The 14,133-nt window shown below is 48.3% G+C and overlaps 1 protein-coding gene across 3 annotated transcripts in view; it reads left to right on the forward strand.

Annotated features, from left to right (window-relative positions):
• The window catches only part of GMPR (guanosine monophosphate reductase), a 44,410-nt gene that overhangs the window by 17,977 nt on the left and 12,300 nt on the right, over positions 1 to 14,133 (forward strand). For all 3 annotated transcript variants that reach the window (XM_001929120.7, XM_013977450.2, XM_021099781.1), the window contains exons 5-6: positions 3,805 to 3,886; positions 7,971 to 8,077. In XM_001929120.7, coding sequence (XP_001929155.3) covers positions 3,805 to 3,886; positions 7,971 to 8,077 — 189 coding nt within the window. The remainder of the gene's footprint in view (positions 1 to 3,804; positions 3,887 to 7,970; positions 8,078 to 14,133) is intronic.

Genomic DNA, 14,133 nt, shown 5'->3' on the forward strand with positions numbered 1-14,133 from the left:
CACTAATCGCCCCCGGCCAACTGCCCCCACCTCCATCCCACCCCGAGCTGCCGGCCTCCTAGGCTGTGGGTGGGCTTTCCCCAACCACACTCCCCTGGTCTCTGTCACCCACATTTCTTTCTTTCTTTTTTTTTGTCTTTTGTGTTTTCTAGGGCCACACCGAGGCATATGGAGGTCCCCAGGCTAGGGGTCTAATCGGAGCTACAGCTGCCAGCCTACACCACAGCCACAGCAATGTGGGGTCCAAGCCGCTTCTGCGACCTATACCACAGCTCATGGCAATGCCGGATCTTTAACCCATTGAGCGAGGCCAGGGATCAAACCCGCAACCTCATGGTTGGTTCCTAGTCGGATTCGTTAACCACTGAGCCACGACGGGAACTCTGCATTTCTGAATTTGTCTTTTCCTCTTTGCCCTTCTTGGTTTCAAATGTGGACAGACAGCTTTTTGTTCTACAAGTGGAAATTTCCCGTCTTCTCTCCCAGTCATCTGCATTCTTGCTGTACAGTCTTCATTTTTCGTAATCATTCTGGGTTTTTCCATGCTCCTCCCTCTCTGGTTCAGGAGCCCTGCAGGACGCTCAGGGGACCCAGGACACCTGGGGGAGCTTCTGGGCTCTCAAAATACCACCAGCTTCCTCCAGACTTTTAGACTTACTGTGACCTCACATGATTGTACCTGGTATGTCCATCCTGACCTGATGTTTTTTTTCCTTTCACCTTTTTAAATGTTTTATTGAAGGAAAGTTGATTTACAGTGTTGTACTGATTTCCGCTGTATATCTTGAGCTGATTTGAATTAACTTATTTGGTGTAAAGTGGGCCCTTTTTAAATAAAATGGGAATGCCTGTTGTGGCTCAGTGGGTTAAGAACCCAGCTAGTACCCATGAGAATGTGGGTTCAATCAGTGGCCTGGCTCAGTGGGTTAAGAACCCAGCTAGTATCCATGAGATTGTGGGTTCAATCACTGGCCTGGCTTAGTGGGTTAAGGATCTGGCATTGCCTTGAGCTGTGGTGTAGGTCACAGACAAGGCTCGGATCCTGCATTGCTGTGGCTGTGGTGTAGGCTGGCAGCTGCAGCTCTGATTCAACTCCTAGCCTGGGAACGTCCATGTGCTGCAAGTGTGGCCCTAGAAAAGCAAAAAACAACAACAACAACAAAAATTTGGTTTGTAGGCTGCAGCGGATTGAGGGGAAATCCACAATGAAAATGAAACCCTGTAGGGAACTTATAGTAGCTTCTTTTTAAAATTTTTAACTACTCAATTTTTTAATTAATTTCATTTTAAAAATTTATTTTGAATTTTTCAGTCAACCAGGGAGGAAGAATGAGGGCATCTTGTTTCTTGGGTTCCTACTAAGTTCTTTTTCAGGTGCAAAGTTCATGCTGATCCTGCGCTTTAAAAAAAAAGAAAGGCAGAAGCTCTCACATTTAATTATAAAAGTAATGCAGGGAGTTCCCTTTGTGGCTCAGTGGTTAAGGTTAACTAGGATCCATGAGGATGCGATCCGTGGTCTTGCTCAGTGGCTTAAGGAACCCGGCGTTGCTGTGAGCTGTGGTGTAGGTCTCAGGCTGGGCTTGGATCCCTCTTTGCTGTGGCTGTGCGTGTAGGCCGGTGGCTGTAGCTCTGATTCAGCCCCTAACCTGGGAACTCCGTATGCCACAAGTGTGGCCCTATAAAAAAAAAAAAAAAAAAAAAAGTAATGCTGTTTCTCCCGTGAAATCTGGAGATTTGTAAGCAAGAATTGTTAATAAAAGTCAGAATACTCCTTCACCCAGACATAATTTGTCAGAATTTTGGTATCTGTTTTCATCTACACACGTGCTTATTTTTGGTTTACCTTTTCTTTCTCTTTCCCTCACAGTGTCCTGAAAGTGCGAAGCATTTTCCCTTGGAGTCAAACTAATCTCGAAACAGCACATGGATGGGCCATAGATTTTTTTTTTTTTTTGTCTTTTCAGGGCCACACCCACGGCATATGGAGGTTCCCAGGCTAGGGATCGAATCGGAACTGTAGCTGCTGGCCTACACCACAGCCATAGCAACACCAGATCTGAGTCTCGTCTGCGACGTACACCACAGCTCACGGCAATGCCAGATCCTTAACCCACTGAGTCAGGCCAGGGATCGAACCCTCATCTCTATGGATACTAGTTGGGCTCGTTACCGCTGAGCCGATGGAACTCCCAGTGTGTAGTCTTTGTAATCATTGATGATGTGTTAAGTGAAAAGTGGTGCCACACTGGCATCTGCATTTAAATTTGATGACTGGCAATGTTGAATACTTTTCCTGTGTTTTCGGGGCCCTTTTTATTTCTTTCATTAGTTCATGTCCTTCGGCAGTTACTTTATGAGGTGTTAGCCTTTTTCTTATAAACTTGGAAAAGCTCTGGTGATGTTAGAAACTCTTTGTCATTTGCAGATACTTTTGTCCACCCCGGTTGCTTATTAGTTTTGTTGATGATGAATGTGTGTGTTTGTATGTACAAAGGTTTGTTGTTTTCATGTAGATCTATTTTTATGACTTTTTTTCCCACTTTTGCGCTTATTACAAATATTCAAAGGTTTCTTCTACATCTAGAAGGAGACAACTTTTAGTTGAACTCTTTAGTCCATCTGAAGCTTATCTTGGTGAAAAGTTTGAGTGACAATCTGTATCTGGTTCCAAAATATCCCTTTCCCCAGCTCTGTCTATTGAAATATTGGTCCTTTCCTCAGTGACATGTAATGCCACCTTTGTCAGATACTATATTCTCATATGTTCCTGTCCTTTTTCTGGGCCTTCTATCATTTTCCATTGTCAGATGCTGTTGGGATTAAAGTAGCTTTGAGCCCTCCTCATCACCCTTTTCCAAGATCCTTTTCTACAAAGTGAAAAACCGCTTTGGGTGGAAAAAGAGAAATTCCCTCTGGGAATCAATTCAGCAAAAAGACACGTGGGGCTTCAATGCCAGAAAATCAGTGGCATGAGCTAGGGGATACATTTCCCCAGATAAGACTTTGCACAGTTGTGAAAATGCAGACAGGCATCTTGCCAAGTATCCTCTGTACCCGCTGAAGAATCCGCAGGGCACCAAGTGGTAATGAAAAGGGCTGTTTTGTGTTCCCAGATTCCTGCAGTGAAAGACCCTGTATGATTTTTAAAGCAGATGCATCCTTTTGGGTTTTAGATTCTGCCACTTCGTGGCTTATGTGTTTATTCTTAGGACCACAGCTTCACGTTCTGATAACAAAGTACCTGCTAGGGCTGTTGGTCCCTAAGGGTTTGTCTGCCCTGTCATAGCTCAGTGGGAACCACTGACCCTAGGGTAGGATACCAGTGTATTTTCCCAACTGTGAGCTGACCAGTAGTTCCCTAATCTTGGGTTCCTGGAGTTTCACAGAAGTTTCAGGAGGTTTACACATTATGAACAATAATGATTTTAATCTGCTGAGTGTTTCATGGCTTATTTTATGTATTCAGGTTCTCTGTAAGATTTTGTTTTGTCCATCACTGAAATGTCCAAGCCCTGACCTAGATGGTCTAAGGTGTCCTGAAGTTCTAAAATCATACGGTTCTGTGCTCTTGTTAATAGAAAAGAAGGAAAACCTGTAGAATACTCTAGCTCACCAGTTTCAGACTTGAAATTGATTCGGGGATTGGTCTGTGGGGTTCTCCCATTTTTTCCCCCTGTTGTCCTCCAGCTGCCCAGTGGCTTCAGAACATACTCATCCTTGTGTTTGGTGTGGAGTTCCTCCATCACTCATTTTTGTCCCACCAAGAGCAGTTCATGATCACCAACTGTCTTCTTTCTGTCCCAGGCAGGGAATGTGGTGACGGGAGAGATGGTGGAAGAGCTTATTCTTTCTGGAGCAGATATAATCAAAGTGGGAGTCGGACCAGGTAAGATGTGATGGGAGCTCAGCAGAGGGTCTGTGGGGGGATCGTTGGGGTCTGGGGCTTGGCGACTGGAGATGCTCAGAAAGGAACCTGCACATGATCCATCCACGAGTTTAAAGCACGTTTCTTTTGGAAAAGTGTCCTTGGGCTTCTGGTCAAAAGAGGCTCCTGCTTAGAAACATCATGGAGCTCCTTTGATGCCTCTGGGGAAGTTCTGAATGAGCTTGAATGTGGTTCGAAGGTGAGGTTTCGGTTTCAGAATATTAACCTAGAAGAAAAGAATGAGATTTCTTGAATGATCCCATTCACCTTGAGGAGGAAGGTCCGGGGTGAAGAATCTGGGCACAGATGATGGACGTGAATGACTCAAGTTTCTGTGAATGTTCGAGGGACCCTAATCATGGCACATAGACTGAGGCCACGTTTGAACTTGACCCATGGCCTAGACAGTTAGCGCCTTAGACTCCTCACCCGACACACATGCATCTCTGATTTTGTTGCATCTTCCCAGGCCTTGTCTCCCAGGACCATCACTGGCATTTTGAGGGGAGGAACGAGGTGGAACCTTCCTACCCCGTCCTGGGTGGCTCTCTTTGGGCCAGTTGGTGTGGGCTGTCCCCTTTGGCCAGACAGGAGCATGAGCTTCCATAGTTTTAATTTCTTCATTGCCACGCTTTAAAAGCCTTCCTTGCACATCTGTTATTAACCCAACACAAAAATTGGAGCGGAGGAAAGAAAGACATTTTCAGTTGGGAATAAAAACCAGCAAAGATTGACCACTCAGAAGACACTCCCAAGAAGGAGGCCAACCATAAACCAGAACAAGAAGAGAGTGTGGGCAGATGCTGCCAGGCGGCAGAGGGCATCGCTGTGTTGTGACCTGGCCTTGGCTGTCAGCCTTGAGGGCCTAGAATGGACACTAAGAGACACCTGGGGAAGAAGTGCCCTGTAGGCTCGTGAAAACCTCTGAGCTTTGAACACACCAGGAGCTTTGGGATGGGGCTTCTTATGTTGCCATTCATCTAAGCCACTTTGTAACCTTTTGAGCAAGAGGAAAGACAGCTGTGGTCTTTACTGAGTGTCCGTTGTTAAGGAAAAGTCAACGAGGATGAAGCCCAGTTCTTGCTTACAGAGCTCACTCCCCACTTAGGATGGGCGGTGATGACCAGGCTTGTGGTGGAGCCAAATAGGCTGATAATAGACCAGGAAGACTTTTTTTCCCCTAAAGCAGAGCATGCACCAGTCACCTGTTTCATCAAATAAGTATTGTCTCCCAGTTGCTGTGGTGCTGGGTGTGAGCTGTGCTTGACGTAAGGTACGGAAGCAGTCTTCGTGGCCCTTGGCTGTTCTTGATGGAGCCTCGAGCCTCCAGCTGCACCTGTTTTCTTCACGTACATCCTCTTTGTACACACCGTCTCTTACTCCAAAGATGTATTGTGCTCCCACTGTCGCTGCGCGCCTCCCAGGCTGTCTCTTTGGAGCAGAGGTGCTGCAAGGGAGTAAGAGGCTTTCTTTGAGCCTAATGTATTGGAGCCACTTCTGCAAATTGATGGGAGAGGATGCTTACATTTCACGAATTCTTTAGCATAGAAACACTGGGTATTGTATATCTAAATGACAGCCGAAAAAAAAGGTTCTTACAGAACAACTCCTGGCAACTGGGGAAAAGCCATTAAAAACGCCACCCCCCCCCACCCCCCAAAAAGAAAGAGTTCCCGTTGTGGCTCAGTAGTAACGAACCTGACTAGTATCCATAAGGACTCGGTTCAATCCTTGGCCTTGCTCAGTGGGTTAAGGATCTGGCGTTGCCGTGAGCTGCCGTGTAGGACGCAGCTTGGATCCCGTGTTGCTGTGGCTGTGGTGTAGGCCAGCGGCTACAGCTCCGATTTGACCCCTAGCCTGGGAAGCTCCATATGCTGCAGGTGCGGCCCTAAAAAGCCGAAAAAAAAAAAAATTTGATCCCTCTCTCCTGGGCCTGGAGGAAGTAGGGACCCGGTTTCTCCTTTCAACCTGGGGGTTAGTCAAGACCACTCCCACACCTTGTCCCTCCCTTGTGCTGAGCTCCAGGGCCCAGCAGCCGGCGTCCCTGCTCTCCGCAGGATCTGGTGGTTGAGTGGGAAAGGAGGAAGGCATTCTGGACCAGAATCAGAGGTCATGAAACTCCAGTTGTGCCTCGTGCAGTGCCCATCTACAGCAGGGGTGCCTTGGTGGAGAGGAAGGGTCGTTGGCCCCAGGGTAGTGAGTGGCATAAGGAGCTGGTCCCACCCTGCAGCCAGATGCAGGAGAAGGTGGCTCTCCAGTCCGGGTTTCCCTGCTGGAGCCAGGTCTGGGGGTGTAGCCATGGTTCTCCTATCCTGTCCCTAAGGACCCCTGGGAGAGGTTTTCGGGAAGCTGGGAGACCCCTGGCGGTGGTGGGGAACAGGAGAGGAGGCACGGGGCAGGTGGCAGTGAGAGCTCACCCAGGCTTTTGTACCGCCACAGGGCGCCCCATGGGCGGGCACCACCAGACATCCAGGCGGGGCTGCATGAGTGGTGGTGGTGAAGCAGTGGAGACAGGGCCGTGGATGACTCATTCATTCTGGCGTTCACGGCCACTCTTTCCAGCACCTTTATTATGCGCAAGGCTCTGTTCTTAGCGCCACATCAACAGCTGTGAACATCCGTGGAGCTTTCTCTCCAGCAAGCAGATCCTGGGTTCCTGCACAAATAATTATTCAAATACTCCTCTGGAAGCAAGTGTGGGGATGAACACCTTCCCTGAGGCCATGACATTTAAGATGAAGCCTGAAAGATGAGAAAGGGCCAGACCAGGGGGTTGGTTCAGAGGGGGGCGCGCGTGGGCAGAGACAGCATCGTGTATAGAGGATCCCTAAGGGAGGAGCGAGAGGTCCGTGTGGCTGGAGTGCGGGGAGCAGGGGTGGGAGGAGATGGGGGGAGGAGCTTGATCCAGGTGATGCTGGGGCTGGCGCTCACCTGCTGGGGGGGTGGCGGCGGGGTTTGAGCATGGGGACCGGCTGGAGATGCTGGTGCTCTTGGTATGACTTGGCTGGGCTAATCCCCTGCAGATGGGCAGCCAGGCCCGGCGTTGACCATGGGGAGGGCAGAGGTTGCGGGGGTCAAGGCCTCTAGGTGGCTGGTGTGAGTCCTGCAGTGGAAGCCGACCTGAGAGTCCAGGCTGGATGGGGGGTACCAGGGGTGGGGGAGAGATGACCTCAAGTGCGTGAGGAACAGAAGGCCAGGGCCAGGTCAGGGTGGCTGCAGGGGTGCCCGGAGTGCTGGTGCCCTTGACTCGGGCCCTCATGGCAGCCTGCACGGTTTTCATCCTGCAGCCGTTGAGTCCCCCGCAGCCCTGCGAGGCAAAGGCTTTGATTTCCACCTTGGAAGTGTGGCACTGAGGCTGAGAGAAGTTAGCAGTGTGACTGAAGTTGAAGGTCAAGAGAGCGCAAGGTCACGGGAAGAAGCTGAGGTTCCCTGTGGTCATGTGGAAAGTGAAGGAAGGTGGGAAAGATGACGTTTTAAACACAGTCAGTTAGTGGGAGCTGACATCGTAGGGGAGAGTGAGAGGGACAGGTGTAGAGTGGAATGTCCTGGACATCCGCAGAGAATGGTGGTGAGGCCCTGAGGGGACGTGTGGCCAGACGGTGGCGGTGACAACCACCTCCATTGAGCTGCGGGGCAGCCCTACCACGCCCCTCCCTCCACCATGGAAAGTGTAGCCCCAGTAAGTTGGGGCTGGGCTGTGTGGCAGTGCTGGAGGCTTTTTTTTTTTTTTTAATTGCCATACTCGGGGCATGTGGAGGTTCCCAGGCTAGGGGTTGAATCGGAGCTGCAGCTGTAGGTCTACACCACAACCACAGCAACGCGGGATCCAAGCTGCATCTGCGACCTACACCACAGCTCACGGCAACGCTGGATCCTTAACCCACTGAGCGAGGCCAGGGACCGAACCCACGTCCTCATGGATACCGAGGGCTGGGTTCTTAACCTGCTGAGTCCTGACGGGAACTTTCATGTTGGAGTCTGTGTTGTGCTCTGCTGGTTTATAACCATCTCTCTTCGCCCCCCCCCACCCCCCTCCTTCATCCAGGTTCCGTGTGTACTACCCGCACCAAGACCGGGGTGGGCTACCCCCAGCTGAGCGCCGTGATCGAGTGCGCGGACTCGGCCCATGGCCTGAAGGGGCACATTATCTCCGTGAGTGTCGGAGCAGGGCTGGGGAGGGGTCTGGGAGCCTTGTTGGCATCCTGTGGGCTTGAGGGGTGAGCCAGGCAGCATGGTCCCAGCGGTGACATTCAGCAGAGGGATGGGCCCTGCTCCTTACTTACTTTGTGGTGAGAGAGGCAGCATAGTAGTAATAAGTCTAGTTAATAACCACCGCCGGAGGTGGTGGGTGGCAGGACGTACATTTGTGGGGAGCTTGGAAGAAAGGAGAGGGCCACCAGTCACCCTGCTGGGCTGTGTAACAAAGCACCCCGGACTGGGGGACTCAAACCAGGCTGTCTTAGTTCTGGAGGCCCGAAGTCCAAGATCAAGGCATCAGCGGGCCACGAAGCCTCCGGGAAGGCTCTGTTCTAGGCCTCTCAAGCTTCCGGGAGTTCCTTGTGGCACCATAACTCAGCAGACCCAGGGAGGCTCGTAGGCTTAAACAGCTTCCGCACCCTTGAGTTCAGCTTATTCCTTCTAACCACCAAACGTCTTGGGGTTCAAAGCAGCTCTTCCCTCCCGCTCTACCCCCGCCCCATTGTCTAATGGGATTAACAAGCTGGTATCTCCCACTTAGCAAGAGTCAAACCCACTGGAAAACCATCACCTCTTTGGCTCCTGCCACTTTGTCCCGTTTTCTTCCAGCTGTCTCATTTACACTTCTGTTGCTGAAGTGACATGGCTGTGCCCCTGAAATTTGGAGGGAAGTCATAGCACGGAGCATCAGCTACACTTGAGAGGCTGGACTCGAACCAGATTTCTCTTTATTGTGGCCCATGTGGGCTTCTGAGAGGCAGAGGGCCGAGAAATCCAGGATACCCCTGGGGAGGCGAAGATGAAGGTGTGACCCGTTCATTTTGTCTTGTCATCTGCTGGGAACATGACACAAAGGAGAGAATTCTAAAGGTGGAAACAGCTTTAGAGGAAGCAATCTCTGTCATATATTGAGCATCTTCTGGGCACGGTACACACATAATCTCTAGTCCTTGGAACAATCTAAGTAGGGGTAGCTGTTACTGTAATTGGACAGGTGTATCAGGGTTCCCTGAGAAACAGAACCCATACCATGTATATGTGGGTGTGCAGCTCTCGATTTAATAGAAGAAATTGGTTTGTGCAGTGATGGGGCTGAGATGTCTCAAGATCTGCAGGGTCAGTTGGCGACTAGGAGAACTGATGGTGTGGTTCCGTCTGCCTGTGAAGGCCCACAGGCCAGGGAGAGCCAGTGTTTCAGTTGGAGTCAATACCCAGTGTCCCAGTTCAAAAGCAGGCAGTCAGGAAGGCTCAGTGTTTTGGATCCGTTCAGACCTTCAACTGATTAGATGAGGCCCACCTACCATAGGGAGGGCAGTCTGCTTTACTCAGTCTCCTGATTCATGTGTTAATCTCATCCCCAGACATCTTCACAGAAACCCCCAGAACAGTGTTTGACCAGATATCTAGTTGCTGTGGTCCAGTCAAGTTGACACGTGAAATTAACCCCCACACCCCATGAGGAGACAGACATTTTGAGACCTTAAGTAGCATTTTCTGCATCGCATTGCTGATAGAGGGCAGAGCCTGCACCCAACCCGAGGTCTGCTCATCTCCAATGTTCCACTCCTGCCCTTGAGAAAATGTGTAAACTGCGAGGGCGAAGGGCTCGCTGAAGTTGCCAAGTGTGCAGGGTTGGCTCAGGACCCCTGCTCAGCGCCTTTGCCACCACGTTGCATGGGGGGACCTCAGCTTAACTTGTGCTGATAACTCGTCCTTTGCCCACAGGGTCCCCACGCATGTCCTCCAGAGTCAGGACCTGGTGAACCTGGAGGAAGGGAAGGGATTTAAACAAACAGATGAGTCCACTGCCCACTGATACAAAAAATGGCTCGGACTTGGCAGTGCTTCACAGGACCTAAAAAATGTTCTATGAAGAGTTTGGCCGGGGTCACTGTTGTCTCTACTCAAGGCCAACCTTTTTTTTTAATAATGATTTTTGTTTTTTCTATTATAGTTGGTTTACAGTGTTCTATCAATTTTCTGCTGTACAGCAAAGTGACCCAGTCTCTCTCTCTCTCACACAAACACACATGCACACACACACATACTTTCTTTTTCAAAGCCAACATTTTAATCAGTGCATGAGAGCCTGCTTATTGAGTTTGAGGAGGGAATGATAGAGGTGGAGCTGATTCAGAGGAATCCCCAAACCCTCCTTGTCTACACCCACTCCCTGACCCTCTGCACAGAAAGAAGGATGGATCAGCACATTTCCTCTAATTTGGTTGATTTTAATGTAGTAGTTGAGGAACAGTTAGACCATTATTTGCAAAGGCCTAAGCAAAAGTCATGCAAAGAAATTTTTTTGAGGCTTGAAAAATTCCCCCAACCAGTAGGTTTAGCCTAGAAAAAGTTAGAAATATAAAGGAAATAAAGATTACTAGAAATACCATGGCTTTTAAAACACTTATTAAAAAAGTGTAGTTGATTTGCAGTGTGTTAATTTCTGCTGTACAGCAAAGTGATTCAGTTATGCATATATGTACTTTTCCATACTCTTTTCCATGATGGGTTATCACAGGATATTGAATGTAGTTCCCTGTGCTGTACAGTAGGGACTTGTTTATCTGTTCTGTATATAAGAGTTTGCATCTGATAATCTCAAACTCCCAATCCATGCCTCCTCCACGCCCCTTCCCTCTTGGCAACCACAATTTTGTTCTCTCTGTCTGTGAGTTTGTTTTTCTTTTGTAGATAAGTTCATTTGTGTCATATTTTAGATTCCATATATAAGCAATATCATATGGTATTTGTCTTTCTGACTTACCTTCACTTAGTATGATCATCTCTAGGTCCATCCATGTTGCTGCAAATGGCATTATTTCATTCTTTTTTATGGCTGAGTAGTATTCCATAGCATATGTGTACCACATCTTCTTTATCCATTCATTTGTCAGTGGACATTTAGGTTGTTTCCATGTCTTGGCTATTTTGTGAATAGGCTGTGAACATAGGGGTGCATGTGTCTTTTCGAATTACAGTTTTCTTTGGGTATATGCCCAGGCCCAGGAGTGGGATTGCTGGTTCATATGGCAACTCTATTTTTAGTTTTTTGAGGAACCTCCATACTGTTCTTCATAGCAGCTGCCCCAGTTTACATTTGCACTGACAGTGTAGGAGGGTTCCCTTTTCTCCATGCCTTCTCCAGCATTTGTTACTTGTAGGCTTTTTAATGATGGCCATTCTGACTGGCTTGGGGTGGTACCTCACTATGGTTTTGATTTGCATTTTTCTGATAATGAGCGATGACGAGCATCCTCGCCTGTGTCTGTGGCCATCTGTATGCCCTCGTTGGAGAAATGGCTCTTTAGGTCTTCTGCTCAGTTTTTGGTTGGGTTTCTTTTGTGTTACTGAGTCGAATGAGCTGTTCGTGTATTTTCAAAATTACGCCCTTGTTGGTCGCATCATTTGCACATACTTTGTCTGGTTCCGTACGTTGTCTTTTCATTTTGTTTATGGTTTCCTTTGCTGTGCATAAATTTGATGAAGTCCCATTTGTTCATTTTTGCTTTTATGGAACTGTCATTTTAAGATAGCCACTGCTCGTGTTTTGGTGTGTAGGTTTTAGACATTTTTGGAGCTGATGGGTCTAATCTTGTTCTATCATTATTATAGCTGTGTGACCTTGGGAAAGTCATGCGACCTTTCTGAGCCTCCCTCTCGGTTTTTCCTCACCTACACAATGTCAGCCTCAGGTTCTTGCGGTGTTTGAATAGAAAAATGAAGTTTGTGACAGTCCATGGTTCATAGTTGGTGCTTGATTTGGGTTCTCTGTCCACTGCCTGCATGATTGACCGACCCTTCTTTTAGGGACGGGCAAGTATTTCTAGGATAAAGTGCTGCTGACAATTCACAGATCGAATCTCCACTCATGTCATGTGATGCCTTTTCTGCTAAAATACCGTAACACTCCTAGAAAACAAAACTAGTGATCCTTAGAATATTCACTTTTTTTTGTTTTGTTTTTAAATGATTTTTATTTTTTCCATTATAACTGGTTTACAGTGTTTTGTCAATTTTCTATTGTACAGCAAAGTGACTCAGTCACTCCTACACTTGTTTGTTTTATTTTATTTTATTTTATTTTATTTTATTTTATTTTAGTCTTTCCTAGGGCCACACCTGAGGCATGTGGAGGTTCCCAGGCTAGGGGTCTAATCAGAGCTGTAGCTGCCAGCCTACACCACAGCTACAGCAACTTGGGACCCAAGCCGTATCTGCGACCTACACCACAGCTCGTGGCAATGCCAGATCTCTAACCCCCTGAGCAAGGCCTGGGATCAAACCCACAACTTCATGGTTCCTAGTCAGATTTGCTAACCACTGAGCCACGACGGGAACTCCAAGTCACGCATACATGTATGCATTCTTTCTCTCACATTATCCTTCTCCATCATGTTTCATCATACGTGACTAGACATAGTTCCCAGTGCTATACGGAAGAATCTCATTGCCTATCCATTCCAAAGGCAACCGTTTGCATCTGTTATCCCCAGATTCCCAGTCCATTCCACTCCCTCTGCCTCCCCCTTGGCAACCACAAGTCTTTTCTCCAAGTCCATGAGTTTCTGTTCTGTGGAAAGGTTCATTTGTGCCGTATATTAGCTTCCAGATATAAGTGATATCATATATTTGTCTTTCTGACTTACTTCACTTAGTATGAGAGTCTCTAGTTCTATCCATGTTGCTGCAAATGGCACTATTTTGTTCGTTTTTATGGCTGAGTAGTCTGCCATTGTGTATTTATACCACATCTTCTTAACCCATTCATCTGTCGATGGACATGTGGGTTGTTCCCTGTCTTGGCTATTGTGAATAGTGCTGCAGTGAACATACAGGTGCATGTGTCTGCTTCAAGGAGCATTGGTTTTTTTTGTTTGTTTGTTTGTTTTTTAAACTCCCTGCAGCCATGCATGTTTGTTCACGTGTGAAAGTAACTGTGTGTCTCAGATTGCCAAGGTTTCCCCCTACTGCTCTGCCTCCTGAGAGCATGAAAGGATGCCTGGACTCATCATTGGAAATGACCTGTAAATGGTAGTCGGGAGCAGACTCCTTGGTCCTGAAGCGTTACGTGATGTTGGGTTGCACTGGGTTAAGCTGCAGTCCAGGTTCTCTGCCCTGCATTGTCTGTTTCATAGCTCCTCCCCCAGCAGAGCGAGCAGGCAGGGCCCCATGTGTGGTTTCTTCTCTGCAGCACATCCGCGAATTCTTATGAACTCTGGAGATCTTGGCCCATCCAGGAAAGAGCAGAGCGCATTTGCTGGGGGGTGGGGGGTGGAGTCACAAAAGCAAAGGCATTCTGAGTCAGACCCCATGGCTGAGCTCAGTGGTGGGACCTTTGCAGTCACAGGCTACTCATCCACAAGTGAGTGGGCCAAAGACTTATGGAGTGTGTGTGAGTGTGTGTGTGTGTGTGTGTGTGTGCGTGTATGTATGTGTGCATGCACTGCACCTTTTCTAAACGTCAGATTGTCTAAAAGGGACTGTTTTATCAGGAGCATGCGTTTATTTACTCTTTCAAGGTTTTTTTTTTTTGTTTTTTTTTGCTATTTCTTGGGCCGCTCCCGCGGCATATGGAGATTCCCAGGCTAGGGGTCCAATCGGAGCTGTAGCCACTGGCCTACACCAGAGCCACAGCAACGCGGGATCCGAGCCGCGTCTGCAACCTACACCACAGCTCACGGCAATGCCGGATCGTTAACCCACTGAGCAAGGGCAGGGACCGAACCCGCAACCTCATGGTTCCTAGTCGGATTCGTTAACCACTGCGCCACGTCGGGAACTCCTCTTTCAAGGTTTTAAGTTTGAACCTCTATTGTGGAGAACTGGTTTTGATAAAGGGACAAAGCACTTTACAAATAATTGGCGGATCGAGGGAAGGGCATTGGAGGGGTCGCAGCTTTGGAAGGCAAAGTACATTCCTGGAGCTTTGAAGCACCAGCAGGATCCTAGGAGCTGGAGCCAGGACCGTCTTCCCTGAAGGGCTCTGGCCAGTACCTTATATGGAGGGA

Source organism: Sus scrofa, chromosome 7 (genome assembly GCF_000003025.6).
Source record: "Sus scrofa isolate TJ Tabasco breed Duroc chromosome 7, Sscrofa11.1, whole genome shotgun sequence".
NCBI lineage: Eukaryota > Metazoa > Chordata > Mammalia > Artiodactyla > Suidae > Sus > Sus scrofa.